The sequence below is a fragment of the Salvia miltiorrhiza genome, chromosome 3 (assembly GCF_028751815.1).
Source record: "Salvia miltiorrhiza cultivar Shanhuang (shh) chromosome 3, IMPLAD_Smil_shh, whole genome shotgun sequence".
Classification (NCBI taxonomy): Eukaryota; Viridiplantae; Streptophyta; class Magnoliopsida; order Lamiales; family Lamiaceae; genus Salvia; species Salvia miltiorrhiza.
In genome coordinates, this window is record NC_080389.1 from 61,133,698 (window position 1) to 61,155,383 (window position 21,686).

General features: G+C 34.1%; 3 protein-coding genes across 4 annotated transcripts; 1 reads left to right on the top strand and 2 right to left on the bottom strand.

Moving 5' to 3' along the window:
- Positions 1 to 420: 420 nt before the first annotated feature.
- On the top strand, positions 421 to 4,569 carry LOC131015144 (uncharacterized). 2 transcript variants are annotated; one of them, XM_057943402.1, is made up of 4 exons: positions 421 to 750; positions 1,968 to 2,077; positions 3,158 to 4,180; positions 4,323 to 4,569. In XM_057943402.1, exons 2-4 carry the CDS (start codon positions 2,049 to 2,051, stop codon positions 4,369 to 4,371), a joined length of 1,101 nt encoding a protein of 366 aa, XP_057799385.1. In that variant the 5' UTR covers positions 421 to 750; positions 1,968 to 2,048; the 3' UTR covers positions 4,372 to 4,569. The 2 variants fall into 2 exon arrangements, with proteins under 2 accessions (XP_057799385.1, XP_057799384.1); XM_057943401.1 differs by having other exon boundaries at positions 1,968 to 4,180.
- Positions 4,570 to 4,620: 51 nt separating this feature from the next.
- LOC131015143 (3-ketoacyl-CoA synthase 10) lies at positions 4,621 to 9,219 on the bottom strand. Its single transcript, XM_057943400.1, has 3 exons — positions 8,192 to 9,219; positions 6,204 to 6,829; positions 4,621 to 5,341 (listed from the first exon to the last, which is right to left on the bottom strand). The coding sequence occupies exons 1-3, from the start codon at positions 8,603 to 8,605 to the stop codon at positions 4,771 to 4,773; spliced, it is 1,611 nt and encodes a 536-aa protein (XP_057799383.1). The 5' UTR covers positions 8,606 to 9,219; the 3' UTR covers positions 4,621 to 4,770.
- Positions 9,220 to 18,149: 8,930 nt separating this feature from the next.
- LOC131019095 (24-methylenesterol C-methyltransferase 2-like) lies at positions 18,150 to 18,527 on the bottom strand. The gene has a single exon (XM_057947777.1). The coding sequence runs from the start codon at positions 18,525 to 18,527 to the stop codon at positions 18,150 to 18,152; it is 378 nt and encodes a 125-aa protein (XP_057803760.1).
- Positions 18,528 to 21,686: the final 3,159 nt, after the last annotated feature.

Consider the following 21,686-nt stretch of genomic DNA (forward strand, 5'->3'; position numbering starts at 1 on the left):
TTACTACTATAAAAATAGCAGTTCAATAAAAATGATACTGACTGAATAAATTAATTTACATATTATCGTATTTTAAAGAAAGGGCATCCCTCGCACATACTTATGTTATCGCTATGTTAACGAAGGGCCAAATACTTACGACCCTAAAAAGATTTTGATAATTTAGCCATCTCTATTATACACTTTTTTCTTTTCATGAATTTAATTGAATTAAAAATTAAATATTAATTTAAAATATATATGAATATTAATCTTTAACTTCTTTTTTTTGAGGGTGAATATTAGTCTTTAACAAGTTACAACAAAAATTTAAAACCCAATATTGTAAGATCTAGGACATGTATATCTTCCTTAAATCAAGTCTGTTACTTTTATACTTTTATCAAAAAAAAAAAAAAGTCTGTTACTTCTATAAAAAAAAAAGTATATACATCCACTCACCATCTCTCCTCCTGTCCTGATAATTCAGAAAAACAAATAAAAATGAAATCACAATTTTTGATATCTATCTCCCTACATCTTGGCAACTTGATTCACATCAGATTTCTCTCATCATCACCATCACCAAACATTATAATAATTGAATACAGACATTTTCCGCAGCGGCGGTGTGAAAGGAATCATACGCCTATGAATATTTATTGTGTGGATATGTATACAGTTATGGCGGAAAATGTTGTGAAACAATTCGATTCGTCCAAACGATCAGAGGCGACTGCGGCGGAACCCGATTGGTGGAAGCTGCAGCAGGTTTTTTTTTTTTTTTTAATATATATATTATATAAAAAATTGGATAATTTTTTGGATATTATCCAGTGGCGCCGCAGCTTTTCTTTTACTGCGTGATGATTTTAGTTATTAACTGGCGTTGCCTCGTTATTTTAGGTTTTAATTGGTATAAGGTTTGATTTTGAAGAAGTTTTTTTTCATCATTCTTTTTTGTTGAGAAATTGAATTGGAAAATCGTCTGCTGAATTAGCGTTTCCTCTGTAGTCATAATTTTATTGGAATTAATGTCTATGCATCGGGAGATTATTAATATTTTCTCTGCATTTAAATCAATGGATAATTCATTAGATTCATATGAAACCTAAAATGATGACTGGTGGTGACTGTTAAAGAATACTGAGTATTTAAGTTACTACTCATTCAAACTTATCTGAATAAACTTTAAAATTTAAATGTTTACTGTGGCATTCGTTAGAATAATTTAAAGTGAAAACTTGAATTGTCCAATACTGTAGAAAATAACAGTAGAAACTTTCTTCAAAATAAAAAAACAGTACAAATTTGCTTGCAAATCAAATCTTTTACCAGAGAAACTCATGAAATTTGCAAGTACAGGTACCAAGGAGGAAAGTGGAGATAAAGTTAACATTAATATAGAAGCTATCCAATGTATCAGCGAAATAAATTATAGGCATTCAATTGGAAAATGGAAGGACTTAGAAAGATATCTGATGGTTAATGGGATAACTGATAACTCATTTGTTGCTTCTGGATGCTGCAGAAATGCAGTTGATTGGATATTGTATGTAGCCCAAAAATTATCTAAATGTTGTTTTTTAGTAGTGTTTGTTTTTATGTACCAATGAAGTGATCATGCACTTGGCTTTAACAGAATTACTGAAACATTATCTGTTCTGTTTGTATCACAATATTCAAACTCAGGTCCCAGGATTCCATCTGCTACTTTTGATTGATAAAATCTCGATATCGTGTAATTAGCATTAGAAAGATGCACTAGAAAGATGCACAAAATTATTTGAAATGAGAAAATATGTTTCTCTAAGATATACTATGCTGATAGTATATGCTGTTCAGGGTTATTGCAGTAGTGTAAATAACTTATTTCGGGTTCAAGCCTCATCTATTCTTGTGAATTTAATCCTTAAGAAAACATTTAGGTGTTGTATATTGAGAAATCGATACGAAATAGCAACATACTAAAATTGTTTTTGCTGCAGGTGCTGCTGGAGAGCCATTGCAATGCACTCATAAACCAATAGGCCAAAAAGCTGCTTGGGAGGAAAGGAGCATGAAAGCAAATGAAAACTGAAACAATGAGGGGGGGAAGGTATGGACCTTTTCTGTCCTATTCAGTCTGTTTTTATGACTTTATAAATGGTCCAAGTTCGTTTCATCAACTGACTTAATCATGTTGAGCAATTAAAAAATTCAAATTATTGAAAGTTGAAGAACCATATTTCATATTGTTGTAGTGCTTCATTTCTGTATTCAGAAATGCATTATTGCCCTTATTCTGAGGTTTCCAGAAACAGTTTTTTTATGGCATTTTAACATTTCTCTGGTGTAATTATTATCTCTTATTTGATTGTGAACTTGATTCATGTGAAACTAAACTTACAAAAGTTACATTACATGCAAGCTTAGTAAGAGTTGTATGAAATTTGGTTTGTGAAGCTGAGTGAGCTCTATTTATTGTCTTGGCTTATTTTTGATGATTCCAGAAGAAATTAAATTTGAGAAATTCATGAGTGATTAAATTTTAATGATCCTAGTAGCAGAGGATGATATACATCTAATATATTTTGCTGCACTTTGAACTTACAGAGCATATTAATGAATTGTTACTTGATAAAAATAAATTAAAATTGTTACTTGAGGATTAAATTAAAATTGGACTGTGAAATTCGTTAGTAGTCAGGATTCTGGTAAAAAGCAATTGAAGATGACTTGCTGCAGCAACAGGGCAAAATCAAATGTGAAACTTCCTCCAACTACCTACTGAATAGTTTCTTCCCCTCAGATAAAAAAATAAAAAAATATAAAATAAAATAAAAGAAACCTAGTTGTTTGCCAAAATAGGGAAAATTCCAAGAGAATTTAAAAGCCTAGACTGTTTTGCCAGCTATTTATAACACCCACGACCACCTCTTCATCCTACCTGTTATCTGCATTCTGTGCTTCAGCCCCCAGAAAAGTAAAAAGCATGATTTTCTAGACCCACCCTCTCTTCATCCTTCCATTTTTCTTTTTAACTTACTGAAATTTAAGCTCCAAATTTGAAAAAATTTGTTAGTTATTGAAATATGAGGGGTAAATCTTCTTCATCAAAGTCTAAAAATGGTGGAGTAGGAACCGAGAAGCTTGATAAACTGAATGAGCCTCATTTGTCAGGTGCTTACATTCGCAGCCTTGTCAAACAGTTATCCTCTTCAAGAACCAAAGATTCATCCAATCCCAGCTTAGAGGGAGACGGGAATTCGAGCAGCGAAAGCTTGTTTGGAAGTAGTTGTGATGGATTTTCTGATCAGAAACAAGAAAAATTCCCTCCGCCACCTCAACCACACAAGAAGCAAGTGCGGAGGCGGCTGCATACCAGCAGACCTTACCAAGAAAGGCTGCTAAATATGGCTGAAGCGCGGCGAGAAATCGTCACTGCCCTTAAGTTTCATAGAGCAGCTATGAAACAAGCCAGTGAAAGACAGCAGCAAATGGAGATAAGTTCTGAAACTCAGCTGTTTGAGTCTCCATCTCATCAATTTTCTTTAGAACAAGAAGACAAATTGAAGTTGAGGAGGAATCCAAGAGTTCATGCTTCGAATTCCTTACTTCCTGATAAATTTCCAAGTGGTTACCTTGATAATTTCTCCCACTCCCCTTATTCTTGGTCCGTTTCTCCGATTGCATCACCACCACCACCTGTCCATGAAAATTTCAACTTTACACTTCCTAGCCAGACACTTGGCCTCAATCTAAATCTTCAAGATTTTAACAACTTGGACTCCACTTTCCACTGCAGTACAAATCCTTCATCAATTTACTCATCCTCATCCCCATCAACCTCTTCCTCTCCTCTTTCAGCCACCACTCAGGAAATTCTGTGCATGGGAGCGCCAGCCTCGGTGGCGGAGTTTGGAGATTCCGGGTTGCATCCTGTGATGGATGATAAGGAGATTGCCGAGATCAGGTCAATTGGGGACCAATACCAGATGGAGTGGGATGATACTCTGAATCTGGTGAATTCGGCATGGTGGTTCAAATTCTTGAAGGCAATGGAAATCACACCTGAGAATCAGAGTGGTGAGGATTTCACGAACTACCCATTTGACGAAGTCACGGAGTTCCCAGCCTGGCTCAACGCAAACGACGGCTGTTTGCAGCATGTGAACGATCCTTGCTCGGATAATTACTTTGAAGATCCTGCTTTGCCGTGGTAAGAATTACTTAGTTTGTTTCTGTCACTTAAGCTTTCTGTTACTACATTTTGCATGTCTTGTCGAATTACTATTCTTTCTCTTCAATATGAAATTAGGAGAGTGACGATTGATGCTTCTTCGTTTTTTCAAAATTTGCAGCATGGATATTGAGGAAATGGAAGTAATGGATGGTGACTGGTTAGCCTGAGAAAGATTGATTGATTGTTTTTTTTCTTGGCATAATAATCAGCTGGAACTCATATATTTTATTTTTCTAAATATTGTAAAAATAAGACTTGTCTGCCTGTATGTAACCAGCAGGCGACCCAATTTTTGTTGATTGAAGTTGTAATATATATTATTCTATATTTCCTAGTAGTTTTCAATTGCATAATCCCTTTTTCAAGCTTCCTGTTATGCATAACGAATGTTGGTTTTGAGATGTTATGTTTCTTCATTGAACAAACTACTCAAACTATCTCTATTCAAACACAATTAATTCAAACACAGAGAAAAATACACAGTTTCATGTCTATATAATGACCATCCCCATTTCTTCCAAACAAAACTTAAGAAAAAAGAAAAAAAAGAATAGAACACAATGCACCTAAAAATGGGCATTCCCATTCCCATGAATCCCCTGCGGATACCTGGCGATGCAGTCGAGCCAGGGGCCGGTCTGGGGGGTCCGGCTCCTCCGGAGCGACTTCCAGACGACGCTGTTGCACTTGAAACCGGAGCCGAAGGAGAGCTGCCAGACCCGATCCCCCCTCCGGACCCGGTCCTTGGCCTCGAGGTAGGCGAGCTCGTACCAGATGCTGCTGCTGGAGGTGTTGCCGAACCGGTGCAGGGTGGCTCGGGAGGCCTCGAGGTTGTCGTCGCTGAGCTTGAGGTTGCGCTGCAGCTCGTCGAGCACGGTCTTGCTGGCGGCGTGCACGCAGAAGTGCTCGAAGGCGAGCTTGTAGTCCGGGATGTAGGGCCTGGCCGGGTGCGGGCCCTTGCCCGCCACCGTCTTCCACACGAGCGTGGAGAGGAAGAGGAGCTGCTCGGAGAAGGGGAGGACCAGTGGGCCCAGCGTGGTGATGTTGGTCTTGATGGCGTCGCCGCCCACCTCCACCAGATCTTTGCTCATCTTCAGCCCCTTGTGCTTCTCGCTGTCTTCCTCTTGGTACACGCTCCTGTTTCATACACACACATCTTTCATTTTTGAACTTCATCTATGAAAATATGAAATACTCCTTCCGTCTCTTGAAAACATGCCACCGTATAGGCGGCACGAATTTTAAAAAATTATTAGATTAAAGTGTATCGTAAATGAAAAATAGGTCTCATTTTTTAAGAAGTAGTGATAAAAAGTACTGTGAATAGGGGAATCTACCCACTTTTATAAAAAGTATAAAAATTGTGGTGAAATAGTATTCAAAAATAAAAAGTACGTGCATGTTTTTGTTATAGGACCCAAAATAGCAAAAACATGCATGTTTTTAAGATACAGAAGAAGTAGATTACACAAATTCTAAAAAATTAAAAAGAAACTTTTTTGATGTAAAGTTTATTTTGTCCTTAATTGACGAATTCAATACTAAATTCACAATAAAAGCTATATATGCTTGATTGTGAAATGATCAATGGATAGAACAATTCACAACTAAGAATAAAGTTTGATTGTGAATTGCTCTTTAAATAACACATGGGATCCTCTGTCCCACTGTTTAAAGAACAGTTAACAACTGAATTTATTTTCGAAGAATGACTAATTTTGTCTTCTTATAGACAAGCCTTTATTTATACTATTTTAAAATAACTATTTTTATTAATCCGCTCTAATTTTCATAACATTGCATAAATTCAACATGTAATTTATGAATTCATACAATCAAACCAATCATACTTATAAAACCTTCATTTTTTAAAAAATTATATCATTAATTGTGCAAAAGCTCACCATCAAATTGAATCATCGAATAATTAACTAGCATATCGAAATTTAGAAAAATGAATAAATTTCTGTTGTTGGTGAAGAGACTAATGAAGGCGTACCTGAAGCTGCGGTCGTCGGCGCCCTTGTGGGTGCGGACGATGTGCTCGAGGGTGTACTTGGCGCGGCGGTAGTCGCGGCGGCGGTTGGAGAGGAGCACGGCGGAGCAGCCCATGCGGAAGTAGCAGTTGGGGATGAGCATGGAGCGGTCCTTCCCCGGGTACCAGTTGAATCCCACCATCTCGGTGCTGACCACGACGGCGTAGTTGTTGGGGTTGGCCTGCAGCATGTCGCGCGCGAGGTCGAGCGCGATCACGCCGGCGCTGCACCCCATGCCGCCGAGGTTGAAGCTCAGGATGTTGCCGCGCATCTTGTAGTGGTTGATGATCATCGCCGACAGCGACGGCGTCGGGTTGAAGAGGCTGCAGTTGAGCACCAGCACCCCGACGTCCTTGGGCCGCAGCCGCGTCCGCTCGAACAGCTCGTCCAGGGCCCCGAAGATCACCGTCGCCGCCTCCGCCCGCCCCTCCTTCATCGTCGCCGTGTTCTCCGACGACCCGATCGATTTCGGGACGTACGTCTCGTCGCCCAGCCCGGAGGACTCCAGGATCCGCCTCTGAAACTCCAGGCTCGCCTCGTCGAACTTGCCCGATTTTCGGGCTAGCTCGATGAACTGCTCCTTCGTTACCTGCACCCATTCGTTCACGCAATCTTTAAAATTATTTGTTATTTCACTATCAATGTACTCCCTCCGTCCCATAAGCTTAGACTGATTGGGATTTTTACAAAGATTAAAAAAAATCATTGAAAATGAAAATATATAAGTAAATTTCCTAGTATGCCCATATTTATTATTTAATGATGTATTAAAGTGGGAGTAAATTGAAGAATTAAACAGGGATATAATAGTAAATGAGTAAAAAAATATTATTTTTTATGGAAACAAGCCTATATAAATGGGACATTCAAAAAAGGAAAGCAAGCCTAAGCTTATGGGACGGAGGGAGTATTAAACTAATCAACATCTTTTTATAGATTAATTAATTTGTCTTCAATTAGATTGATTTACATCCCTTTCTTGCAATTAATACGTTTATTAATAAAAATGACTAATTATGATAGAATATATACACGAATTTTACAATGGGAAAATCAGATTTGAATTTTGAAAATAGAAAATTATGGAGATAGAAATAGGTCAGGGAAACTTTATTTAACAATTTCTTAAAACATGAGTTACATCAAGAAAGATCAGTAGATCGAACCAAACAAAAGTCTTATTTCGGTCAAGATTCTAATTTGCTGCTCTTGAATATATTAAATTAGATTGTATAAGGTCCGGTTGAAGTTCATTTTTACAATAATCTCTCAACTAAAAAAAAATCTACAAATAATCTCTAAATTAGGAATTAGAAAAGTCCATTTCTAATTTATCAAAACTATTTAACTTCTATTATAGCAACCTCTTATTCGGATGAAACTACATACACCCGCATAAAGTGAGACAATAATACTACGTAACAATTAGAGTCAGGGGAATTTTTAGGACAATAACTTATGTTGATTTGAAAATTAGGACAAAAACTTTCGAATTTGTAAAAATAGGACACTAATTTTTTTTAGAGTAAAAATAGGACACTAATTAATAAGCGTCGTAATTAAAAATAGGACATTTCTCGGCCGATAATTGACCGAAAAATGTCCTGCGGATGCAACACTTATTAATTAGTGTCCTATTTTACTCTTAAAAAAATTAGTGTCCTATTTTTACAAGTTCGAAAGTTATTGTCCTAATTTCCAAATCAATCTAAGTTACTGTCCTAAAAAAACCCTCACTCTAACAACTATCACTATTTTTACTTTTAATAAATCCAACATGAACTTTACTTAATTAATTTAACTAAAATTATACCACGTATATATACAAAAAATGGATTTAATAATAATAATAATAATAATAATAATAATAATAATAATAATAATAATAATAATAATAATAATAATAATAATAATAATAATAATAATAATAATAAAAAGAGTTGATATATACCTTGTAATCATCTGAGGGTTTGTAGCAAGCAAAATCAAGGAGATAAATATTCCTTGGGCGCGAGAGGAAGTAAAGCGAGAGGGTGAAGACAAAGAGAGCGAAGAAGGCGACGAGGGTGGCGAGGTCGTAGCCGGCGGTGGTGTCCCAGATCCTCCGCCACAGCTCCTCCCTGCTGAGGCTGCCGACCTCCGCCCCGAACACCAGCAGCAGCAGCGGCACCGTCGCCAGGTATATCCCGTGGTTGATCAGGTAGTGGTAGCCCAGCCTCACGTACTTGAGATTCACCGAGTTCACGAACTCCGGCAGCCGCCGCCGCACCCTCACCGAGAACGTCATCGACCCCGCGTCCGGCCCCGACGACTCGATGCCGCGGTTCACGATTTCCGTCGACAGCAGCTCCTGCTCTCTCGCCATTTCCTTTTACTTTTTTTTTTCTTGCTTTCTATATATATATATATATGTATATGTATATATATGTATATTGAGTTTTTGAGTTATGTGTTGTTTTGTTAGATAAAGAATTTTGATGATTGAATTGTTGGGTGATTGTTGAGATGAAGCAGTGGCATATTTATTGTGGTGGTAGAGGGGGCGGAGTAGGGTGGTGGGGGGATTAAATGCGAGCACCAAAATTGGTTGGTTAGCTTTCAAAACCAACATTTAATTCTTGCATTTATGGGAAGTGGTTCGAAATTTTTCGAGTGACATCTTTTTCCCTTCTGGCAATTTCGTATAAAATTTGGGCTCCCATTTCATTTTTGTTTTGGTTTGTTTTTTGTAACAAAATGTTGTCACGTTATGATAATGTTGCCTTATATGTATTAATTTAGATATAGTGGGACGCAAATGAATTATATACCGATGTTAATATATGAGAATAAATTTCATGGAAATTAGGTCTCTACTCTCTAGCTAGACCCCAAACTAGCTAGGCTGTGCTAATTAAGAAGTTAATTATAACATGATTTACAGCCTATGAGAAAATACAAAAAATTGGGTATATACAACCGTATGTACCGTACAACCGGATTGATCCGCACCCAAAATAGTGTTACTTAAAAAGTTCGGGTCATGATACGGGTTTGGATTAGGGTGCGGATCAAAGTCCAAGTACCCAAAAACCACCTCATGAGAAAATTGTTATATACTTATTCCTCCATCCCAATTATAATAATGACACGCTTTCTTTTTAGTTTGTCTTATTTATAATGACATTTTCTAAAAATAGTATGTAGTTACTAACCCTACACACATAATTAAAATAAATGATATTTATCCGTACTTTACACTCTTAACACTTTATTTTTAATCACCGTGTCAATTTCTATTGTGCCATTATATAAGTGGGACAAATGGAGAAAAAATTAATTAAAATTGAATTATATATCATACATAATTAATTAATTGTGGATAATTCACCTGTAAGTTGTAAACCACAATATTTAAGTTGTTAATTAATCTATTTATTTCTAATTAATCAAGTAAGACAATATGTTTGATGTATTATATGCTAGATTTTTTTTTCTGCATCTACTACTTTAAATTACATTATAGACTATTTTGAGTATGTTAGAAAATTGGTAACCTAGTTAAGCTAAAAAAAATAAAAATAGATATAAGTAAGAAAAACGATAGATTGGTGGAACAATAGGCATTAGATAAGGAAAGAAAAAAAGACCGAATTTGTGGGATTGAGATTCCCTGTAACATATTTTGAAGTTGCATTTAATTTTGTGTCCCAATTTTAGTTGTATTTATATTGTATACTTTAATTTAATTTTGTGAATTAGGATTTATTCCATTTAATTAATGGAAAGGAAAACTCTCTCTCTCTCTCTCACCCGACATCACCACATCACCACATCACCATCAAAATTAGGTCGACGAAATGTAATTTCATAGAAAAAAAACTACACAAATTGAAAATTCGTGAATTTAAGATTTTTTTTATGAAAAAAGAAAAACTAAAATTTCACGTGTTAACATGCAATTAACCCTAAGCTCTTTTTTTAGTGCCTGCGACACATATTGTAGATAAAGCTAGTCTAAAGTTCTATATATACAACAGAAATAAGAACTTTGGTAGAATGAATTAACTTAATTATTTAGAGCTAAAAATCACATTTTTCTTAATGTAACGTTCATATATTGCGCGTAATGATATGTCCACAAAAACTTGATTCATTTTAGTTTTGGTAAGTTAATTTAATTACTATACATAACTCTTCAATTTTAATTTTCAATATTAATTATTGTTACCAATGTTATAATTCCGATCAATTTTAAAACTATAATTAATATATCATCATTCTGGACCCTTATTTCACTTACAACACATTTTCAATCAATTTTTTACATCATGAAATGCATCAAATATTGGTGGACAAAAACAGTACATGAATGTATTAATAGAGAATCTAAACTGTTTACAATTTCATGAAACAAAGTTATCGTAAATTTCATCAAATAATAGAACATGCAACTGCGAGTATTATACTCGTACAATTAATAATGATTAACTCGAAATGTATTCTTATACTCCTTCTTGCCATACTGAAACTGGTTTTAAGCCTAAATATTTAAAAAGTTAAATGAATATATTAATATTATTTATACTGCATATCACAAGTTGCAATGAAAAATCAGTGTCGCAGAGGATATATATGGATGATGTGGAGCAAAATAAATGGCTGTAGGATGTTGACGTGTCTCTAGACCTAATTGTGTTGACTTCATTGGTCAACGGACCGAAAAAAAAAACACAACAATATATATATAGGGTTAAGTTCCATAGAAACAGATATATAAGTAGAAAATAGAGAAACATTAAACATGTCAGTAAATGTGATTGAACATACCAATAATTTGTTGAACGTTTGGGGGTTCGAACCATGCATAAGTTCAACACAATTTTGCGTTGAACATTAAACGAACGAACGCTGACGGTTAAATTAGATAAGATTAACGGCTGAGATTTGATCTCTTTTCTCTGAAAATATTTGTATTTCTAATAAATTTTCTCCTATATATATGTGTGTGTTGGGGGGGGGGGGGTTCAACAACTAGAATTCTAGAATATTATTAGATTAAATGGAAATAAATAATACTATATGCTCTATATAAGCTTGTTGTTTAACGAACTATTTGACGCCCATAGAAAAGTAAAAAATATATTTTGGTTGATTTCTATTTGATTACATCATTTTTCTACAAAGTTAGGTACCATGGATATATAGATAAAAGAGGTTAATTTTAAGCCACGATTTTATTATTTTTGAATAAATTAAGCCGCGAAGAATTAAATGGAAATATTAATAGTCCACTTTTTTTTTGTATAGAAAACAATGGGTGGATAATTAAGTGAAGCTAGCTGTACTTATCGGGGTTCTAATTGAGATTATTTAATTTGTCGTAAAATACAGCCCCATTTTATCTAACATTTACGTTTGATAGAACTCATCTAATTTAGAATGCTATTTGTACTTCAATTAATCAAATCACTTTTATTCATTAATTAAACGTGGTGTATTAGTGTTTATGCGTGCATGAATTAGGTGGGGCGAAATTAATAAAATTGTGGGATTTTATTTGGTCGTATTCATGAACTGTCCTAAACTAATTAACCTATCATAAATTAATATAAGCGTAATAATCGATGCTTGTACATCTAATAATTCAGATATATTTAAGCAAATACGCAAATTAAGTAAAACTTCACGTACGTTCCTTTATGTTTTGTGGTTTACTTTATGACAAGGCTTCTCGTATATATAGTGGTATATATAATATATATATATATATATATGATAATATTATGTCTTTATATTACAATTGATTAAATGAAATAGGTTTAAGAAATCCAACATGATGAGCTAGATAGTGATGTAAAAATGTATGCCGCGTGGAATAAATACGAGGGAGGGGCAGCTCAGCAGCCTCAGCTACCTGCCCTATTCAGCCCCCATCACAAATGAGAGAGAGACGAGTTAAAATAAAAACACATTTTAAAATATAAAATTATGATTATTTTTAATTTTTAGATAATCAAAATTTATGATTGATTCATCACTTTGTTAAATGAATTCAGAATCTTGAGTTCGAATTAATTATATAATTAAATAGTAAAAATTTTAATTTTTGCAATTCAGACATTTACACAATAAATTTACACGTATTCTAAATAAATTCGCACATTTTATTGACAACTTTCAACTTTCTATTCTTGTGTGTGTGTGTTGGTCAAGCGGTAATGGGTTAAGACCAAAGGTCTTGAGTTCGAGTCTCTTGTGGTACAGCCTTTTTAAATTTCTTTATTTAATAATGTAATTTATCCAAAAAAAAATCTAGCTAAGTATATGACATTATAGGTATACATCATGTATGATAATGACGGTGCTATAAAGTTTTTTAATTCACGAGGGTCGATTAACATGATCGGCAAAATGTTCTTTAGCAAGTACTATAAAAACATTTAAAAGAAGTACTATTATACTAGTGAAAATCTTATGTCTTCATATAGTTTAGAAGAATTAAATTAAGAATACTTTTGATATAGTTTGTAATTTCAGAGGGAATATGTATAATGGGTTAAATTAGTTAAATCCAAAAAGATAAACAAATTAACAAAAGTAGGCTAGGCGCCGCTAGAGTGCTAGACCTATAGGGGAAATAAGGAAAAATATCTAAAAATAACGAAACAACAGTTTTTAATTTCGAGTGAGTCAAATTATAATTTTGATTATTCTTCCCTCCAAAATTGCAATAAGTGACGGTTGAATTGATATCCTGACGATATACCTTTTTATATAAATTAATTATTAGTTTTGAAAATTACGGTACAATATACTCAGTCTTCATACAATAATCAATCTACCGCTAAATCAACACACGTCAACTTTTCAGAGGTATGCATGCTCATGGCCCCTCGCGCTATTCACTCCAAAATAGCACCATATAATTCATATATACACCATAAATTGTGTTATTAAAAAAAAAAAAAAAAGTTATATTACCTATGATTGTCATATATAAAGTAGTTTTATCAAAGTGAAAATTAATTTTGATCGTTCATTTAATCTAGATTTAAGAATCAGATTACTTTCTAATTGTTATAACTAATAGGCGATCATGCTTCAGTGCGACTAAGCATCTTGAATTTGGTATTTTTTTTTAAATTGTTACATCCAAAGAAAAAAAATACACTCAATCACACTCTAGCATTCTAAGTGACTCGAACCCTCAATTTATTGGTTGAAGGAGAAACGTCTTACCAACATACAACGTTTCATCGTCATCTTGAATTTGGTATAAACAATAACTAATTACATTAAATACCAATAAAATATGAGTAAAAATATATAGAAAATAATAGGGAATGTCAAATAAGCTGGCATAGTAATGACTAATGAGTGTGAACTGCCTGCCATGTTATTGGCCAACTTTCCCCAAACAAAACCTGACTTCACTAACTCATACGGAAATGCTTAATTTTATTTTCTATTTTTCGTTTTTTCTCTTTATCTTTTAACTTACTACATACATGAAATTATGAATTAGGTTTGAAGGGATAGGCCCAGCCCAGTTTTCAACCAGGCCCATATTATGATATAAAGGAGCCCATATTCCCAAATATATGGGCCCAACTTTGAACTAATAACCCCGAGGCCCAGCAATAAAAGGAAAGTTTAATATGTCAAGAAAGAAGTACCCTATTCCTAGATTTATTATAGAAAACTAGTTTTTGTAGAAATAAAAAATCATAGAAATCTAGTTTTTATTAAATACCATCATAATGCCATTAGAGAATGATGAGTTCATTCAAGCAAGACACCAATAAATAAATTTCAACACCATGAATTAGCTCTCATCAACTATAAAAAATGATTTGGTAAGGTAGATTTAAAAACTTTTAATGATAGGTTAGGTTTTTTACTCCAAATTTTGATATGTTAAGTTATATATGCAAAATAGTTCAAAAATTGGGGTATATATATAGAAATTTTCCTAATTAAATTATACAACATTAAATCGTTCAGTAAATAAGATTGCACCATTTTTACATTTTTTTGGCTTAGAAATTTATGGTTAGACTTTAATATTTATGTTTCTTAAAATTAGTAATAAACACTTGAATTCAAAAATTGAAGACCATGGATAAAGGTTAGTCTTGTGACACATTAAAATATAACTTTATTTTTTTTTATAAATTAACAATATTAAATAAATAAATTTAAAGATCGCGCGATAGAAGACTAGAACCAAGATCTTTGACCTTATGCATTAACCCCTTACTGCTTGGCCAACACATACCCACAAATAATAAATTAGAAAATAAATTAAAATGAAACAAACAAGGAAATAACTACTCAACAGTGGCAGGGGGCTCGCACGAGCCAGGCGTGCGCCCGCTCCGCGAGCCCCGCTGCGCATGCTCAAGGAAAACCCTTTTAGGTGGAAAAGTTCATTTTCGATTTAGACTTTTCATTTCAAACTTGCTCACGAGACATCTGTCTAAATGGCAAGAAAGAGAGACACCAAACTTAAAAAGTAAGACCCGATTTTGCTTATAGACTTTCATCGAACTCACTTTAAAATTATTGAACATAATGCATTCATACAAAATTAATTCAGTCATAATTAATTGCAAGATTTACCTAAGTCGTGTGACCATTTTTACAAAAAGGAGCAATTTATCGATCACTCGAACATATATCAAACTTGATAATGAGCCCACACAATTCAATGCGTCCACATTGAAATTGAATTTTAACTCTCTCTTTCTTAGAGAGAGTGAGGTTTTGTATTTATTATTTGTGACCATTATTTTTTAATAATGATTTTTTTGTTCTTTTTCCTTTGGGGACCTCATATATAGTTGATGGTAGAAAGGAATTGATGTGATGGAAATGCAACGCTTCACGCTTGTTTCGACATTGACACTTAGATTAAATTTCACAATTTTTTTACACTTAGAAAATTTCCATTTCTATTCAATCAAAAATAATGTTAGAATAAAATAATAGTAATAAATATTAGCTTTGTAATATTGCAAGTTGTTAACCTAAAGCAACATGAATTTGTTGTCGTTTTGACAAAGTCAATTCTTGACTATCGATATAAGTTGACACATCAACGAAATTGAGAAATATACTCCCTCCGTCCCCGAAATAAGTTCCTCTTTTTCCTTTTTGGGACGTCCCCCAAATAAGTTCCTCTTTCTTTCTTTCCATTTTTGGACAACTACCCCACCACTAATAATACTTTATTTATTCTTACTTTTCACTTTTTCACCACTTCCAATACTAATTATAACACCTTTTCACATTTTCACCACTCCCAATACTAATTATAACATATTTTTCTCCACTATCAATACACTTTACCACTCTTCCTTAAAACCCGTGCCGTCCCCAAAGAGGAACTTATTTTGGGGACGGAGGGAGTATTAAATAAATATAATTCTTACTCTCTTGATAGCCACATGAGAAAATTGTATTTTAATTTCCTAATCGCCCTTATAATAAAATTTATAGTCAAATACGCCAGAAACTAAATTACGTAGTAATAGATCATAATTAATTAGGCCATACAGTTTATTCATGACGCGACATGTGGCAGAAGCCAGCCAATTCAAAAAATGTGAGGGGTAATATAGGAAGATATAAATTTTATGAAAAAACATGCAAAGGATACCATTAATTAAATTAACGCGTATCCAAAACTTATGCATATTTATGTTTAAATATATGCATACTGTGTTAATAAAATTATGTAAGATATATTTTGAACTTAGGGCCCGTTTGATAGGGCATATTAGAGTTGATAACATAGTAATCTTGTGTTTGATAGGCAACATATATAATATCCCAAGCCCGCATTAAAACTAAAGCCCGCACTAAAACTACTGTTACATTTAGACTACAAATATCACCCTCACCCTGAGATAAGGAAACTCAACTCCAATAGTAAACTAGATTAAAATTGAAAAGACATTTTCTCTCCATCCCCTCCCCTAAGCCCTTTCTATCGCCGCCGCCTCAGTCGAACGGCCGACGGCGAAGAGTGGTCGCCACCGCCGCCGCTCCTCCTACAACCTTCTATGGTCATCATCACCACCATCGCCGCCTCCTCTGTCTCCCTCTCGCCTAACCCTTCTCTCCCGTCCAACCGGCAAGCAGCAGCAACTAATAAGCCACCGCCGCCGCCGATCCATTTGTTCACGGCTCAGCAACCTCAAAGCCTCAGCCTTATCGTCGATCGACTGCAACGAGGGTCGCCGCCATCGACAGCCTCCTCCCCCAACTCACACAGCCCGAAGTTTCGCACGCCAGTCGATCCAATCGTCGCCCATGGAAGCAAAGCAGCGCCCAAAACATTTAATAACCATCATTAATCAGCACTCTAATTACTAGTAACAATACCTTCGGTTCTGGCGATTGGGTAGTAGGGAATGAAATTATCAAGATTGGATCCAAACACAGGGAGTTTGCCCTCATGTGAATACGATTTCAAAGCAGTGTCAATCACAACACCAACGGCGGGAAAGGAGATCTGGTGCGGGGTGGTGTTGGTGTGGAGGTGGGGACACCAACGGCGGGGAGAGGAGATCTGGTGCGGGGTGGTGTTGGTGTGGAGGTGGGGGAGAGAGAGAGTCATGAAGAAGAAGAAGAATTAGGGGCCGACTGGTGGGGGTAGGGATAGGGTTAAAATTGTAATTTCTTCTTTAATCTATAGTTTTATCAAACACCTACAAAATATTAACAATCTCACCCAATCTATATTATTTATCTAAGTTTTATTTATCATCATTTGTCTCAGTCCAACTATCAAACACACCCTTAGGGTATAGCCACTGGCGTGGAGCACGTGAGTCAAATGCGGCCAATACCTGCTCCTCATATTTAATGTTTCATTACAGACAACAACTCTAACGGCGCAACAGTGAGAAGAAGAAGAATCATCCACAATAGAGAGAAAAAGAGAATCGCATTAGAGAGAGAAGATGAACAAATAGCAGTAGAGATGAGAAGAAGAATCACGAGAAAGAAGTTGAACATACCGCGTTAGAGAGAACATTAAATTAGGGTAATATATTAAGATTTATTCATGCTCTTTTGCATTCAATATTATCCATATTTGTATTTAGCATCATGCATATTCATATTCAATATTTTATGCATATTAAAAGCACATTAAAAATTTTAACCATCAGTTATTAAGGGACAATAATACTCCTTCACGTTTTTTATGTTGGAAAACTCTGCAACGTGTCGTTTCTAACGTATCCATATATACAACGTGTAATCTAAATTTGAATCTATCTACTATCTAAAAGTAAGAGATCTCTACGTGATATGACACACACACATATACAGACAATCTTTACTTTAGTTTTTGGCAGATAAATGGTAGATATTTTGTGATTATATGTACTGAAATATGGAATGTTGCTATACATGCTAGAATAAAATTAGGACTAAAATATAAAGGCCAAATATGCAGATTACCCCCTGAACTAGACCCCCCTCCCCCAAACTCTACCTTGTTGCCTCCCCCAAAGTCTGAAATAAAGGGGCATTTAAACTCTCGTGTCAAATGGCTGTCAAATGCCGTCTTCTTTAATTTTTTTATTTCAAGTGGGCCCCACTCCTCTCTCTCTCTCTATAATGGATTCCCTCACTCTCTTCTCTACCGCCGCGATCGTCATCAATCTAGCACCAAAAATTTCTACTGTTTTTGAAGAAAAAAAAATTACAAATAAACTTCCAGCATTGGAAATTTCTAATTGTTTTGGAAGAGAATTAACAGAATAAGCTTAAAAAAAATTGTGCGGTGATCAAGTTGATATTTTGTAAGGATTGAGATCGATTGAAATACAACTAAATCTAAAAATTTGAAAAAAAAAATCTAAATATAAAAATTAAAGTCAAAATTGGTCGTGTTTGCTTGCCTCCGGCCCTCACCTGGTATCGAGGACACGTTTTCCCGGGCCGACGTTGAGGAGATCCACTGCCATCTCCTTGTGGAGGCGTGTGGCGTCATGGTGGGATTTCCCGGGCACGGCGGGGGAAAAGTGGAAGGACTGGCCCCACCCCCACTCATAGATGTCAGTGATGAGGTTGTAGGAGGTGTCGACAAAGGCGGGGACCTTCTCCGCCGTCTTGATCTTCTTGGGGCGGCGGAAGAAGGACCAGTATTGCTTGTAAGTGTCCTGGATTTTCTTCGCCACGATTGAGCCGTCGGTGAGGTGGACAGCGCGCTTCAGCACGCAAACGAACCAGTAAAGGCCACCAGCGAGGACGATGGCGGTGGTGGAGAAGAGAGTGAGGGAATCCATTGTAGAGAGAGAGAGGAGTGGGACCCACTTGATTTTTTTTTTTTTTTTTTAAGAAGACGGCGTTTGACAGCCGTTTTTACGCGAGGGTTTAAATGTCCCTTTTTTCCGGACTTTGGGGCCTTGGGGGAGGTTTTTGCAACAAAGTCGAATCTGGGGGGTCAAAGCTCTGGAGGGGTCTAGTTCAGAGGATAATCTGCGCCTTTGCCCAAAGCCCAAATACAAACAATACAAGTTAAATATCTATCACATACATATTTTACTTAATAGTCAATCATATATGTTATTGATGCAGTCCATCAACTAAAATAAATACCTCCTTGATACTAAATGTTAGGACTTAGGAGACACCTGTCACCTCATGTAATGTAGATATTATATGTCTAGGATCTTTTGAATAGATCGAGCCTCAACACTGATTTAATTGCATGATTTTCCAGAAGATTCATTATTCCGGCCATTAACGAATGTGAAAACAAGAATTGATGAACTGAGCTGTATCTTTCACTGGATAAAATATGGATTTCTTTGTTACATAAAAAAATATTTAAGAAGTAACAATCATTCCTTATCTAATTTTAGGATCAGCGCTGACTTCAAATTCTTGAATATTGCAAATTAAACTTTATTGTTAGGTGTTGTTCCTATCAAAATTCTGATCAAATTCCTCCAATTTCCGTGCAGCCATTTGAATAGAAACCCCATATATACTATCCTAATTTAAGCATGTTTGATGAATCATGCACGATATGTTACAAACCTTTAATTAATATTCAATATGATTCAGACAAATCATATGAGTTAGATATTTAGATATTATATAAATTCCTTAGGTAGTACCATAGATTCCTTAAAAGTGCATGCATAGTCCTTGTTTCCCACAGTGGCGGACCCAGGGTTTTGCATTCGGGGGTACGTCAAATAATTACATATTGACATATATAATCATAAACATATAAAATACTTAACAATAAAAATAGTACATTCCATAACATTTTTCACTTTTAAAGTTATATACTTCAAAATACAAAAAAAAATAACATAATTATCTATTTTTTTGACGAGTCTTTGTTTGTTGAAAGCCATCGACAACCTCATCACTAGAAATTTGTAGAAACACATCTTTATTAATTTTCAATTAAGGTGACCAAAAAATCATTCAAAAAATGATCTATAATTTACAAATATATAATTAAAATTAAACAACAATTTGCATGCACTCAATCAAATCATCAATTCACAAATCCACCGCACAAATTCATTGAGCAAATTAAAGACACGCTTAGTTCAACCCCACAACAAAATAGATATCCCAATTAACCAAGAAACACATACACACAGTGTCAAAACACCCATTACCAATATTAATTGTATATATACACTAATTCTTTTTGACATTTTTTTGGGGGTGCAACTGTACCCCCTTGTTCTCATGTAGATCCGCCAGTGGTTTCCCAGATTTTTTTCAATGCCGATCAAAATCTGTGATACAAGGACTATATAGAGCAATGGTAGTAGTCTTAGTCTACCATATTTGGCAAGAGAGGAATATAGTTCAGAGCAGAGAAGCAGGAAGCGAAAAGAGTAAGCAGAGCATGCATGATTATGTTGGCGATGAGATGTTCAAAATTTCCTAAGTTAGCTAGATTGCTTCAACATTAAAAGTTGTGTGATTATAATTGTTGGTTGTTCGTTTGTAATCTTCAACGGATACATTTGGTGAAATAAAATTTTATTTAAAAAAAATATTCATTTTTAAGTTAAAATTAAGAGAGATATATATTGATTTATTGAATTGAGACGTTTGAATAAAAAAAATATAGCATATTAATTATATTGGAACAGATGGAATATATACTATTACTACTATACTAGCTATATATGTTAAATATGTTCATGATATTCACTAATTAACCATTAATGTCAATGTAAATAAAAATATATGTAAAGGGTTTATTTACGATCATTTAAAAATAGGCTCATTTTCCTCTTTGGGAGGTCCAACTTCAATAGGCTCATTTTTCTTTTTGGGTAAAAGAATTGTACTTAATTGGTGTGGACTACACTACTTTACTACAACTTTCCTACTAAAAAGTAAGTTTTCTTAATCTTCGTGCTCAAAAGAAGTGAGCCTATTGGAGTGGGACGGAGGGAGTACTATAAAGGATTTTTATTAATTTCTCTCTAGTCAAAAAGTACAAATAAAATGGATAGATAATGGGTTGTGGGACAGTAAATATATTATGGCTATGTTGTCAACACGAACAAGGGCAACTAGCTAGGTGTCTAATTAATCTTTATATATAAAAAGTAAAGTATATGTCAATAAATTTAATTTGAAGGGTAATTTTGAAATTAAAAAAAATATACCCACTACTCCTAATTATCTAACCAACCCGAAATATGAGAAACAAATTTATAAACCAACTTTTGATTCCATTTTCCAAAAAAACCGTATCATTATTTTACTTCCTTTTTATTCTTAATGATATAACTTATTGTTTTTATTTAATTAAAATATAAGTTTTTTTAATCAAATTTTATTTTCAGGGACGCTATCTTTTATAACAAAATTGATTATTATATCTCTAAACAAACTCAACAAATTTAATAGGAGTATTAACAATATTAATATAATTGACTCTTTTAAAAAATAATGTAAAATAGTTGAACTTTTATTTATGTTTAAAAATTTAATTGACTCTTTTATTTATGTAAAAAAATTATTGATAGAATAAAATAATATTACTATCAAAATACAACAAATTATTATAATTTATTCTATGAAGAAAATTATAAAATTATTACATTCGAAAGGATAATATATATATATATATATATATATATATATATATATATAATTTAAGGGACATTAAAATTAATTATAAAATTATTATAATTTAAGGGACATTAAAATTAATTAATTAATTAATCGAAAGGATAATATATATATATATATATATATATATATTTGTTTTTAATTAATTTTAATGTCCCTTAATGGGTTACAACATCTTTTTAACGCTTTGTAATTTTTTCTCATCATTATTTTTTTTATTTATGACATTTCGATTTTCCGTATTACATAATCCTATTTATTTTACATTGAAAATTTGTTAATATGACACAATGTTACTATTATAAGAAGATAATATTACTCCC

Excerpts from the sequence above, each read along its gene's own strand:
- LOC131015144 (XM_057943401.1), top strand. The coding sequence starts at position 3,054 with ATGAGGGGTAAATCTTCTTCATCAAAGTCTAAAAATGGTGGAGTAGGA. Across the intron at positions 4,181-4,322 it reads GAAGATCCTGCTTTGCCGTG|CATGGATATTGAGGAAATGG; the intron begins GTAAGAATTACT and ends CAAAATTTGCAG.
- LOC131015143 (XM_057943400.1), bottom strand. The coding sequence starts at position 8,605 with ATGGCGAGAGAGCAGGAGCTGCTGTCGACGGAAATCGTGAACCGCGGC. Across the intron at positions 6,830-8,191 it reads AACCCTCAGATGATTACAAG|GTAACGAAGGAGCAGTTCAT; the intron begins GTATATATCAAC and ends GAATGGGTGCAG. Across the intron at positions 5,342-6,203 it reads GCCGACGACCGCAGCTTCAG|GAGCGTGTACCAAGAGGAAG; the intron begins GTACGCCTTCAT and ends TGTATGAAACAG.
- LOC131019095 (XM_057947777.1), bottom strand. The coding sequence starts at position 18,527 with ATGGATTCCCTCACTCTCTTCTCCACCACCGCCATCGTCCTCGCTGGT.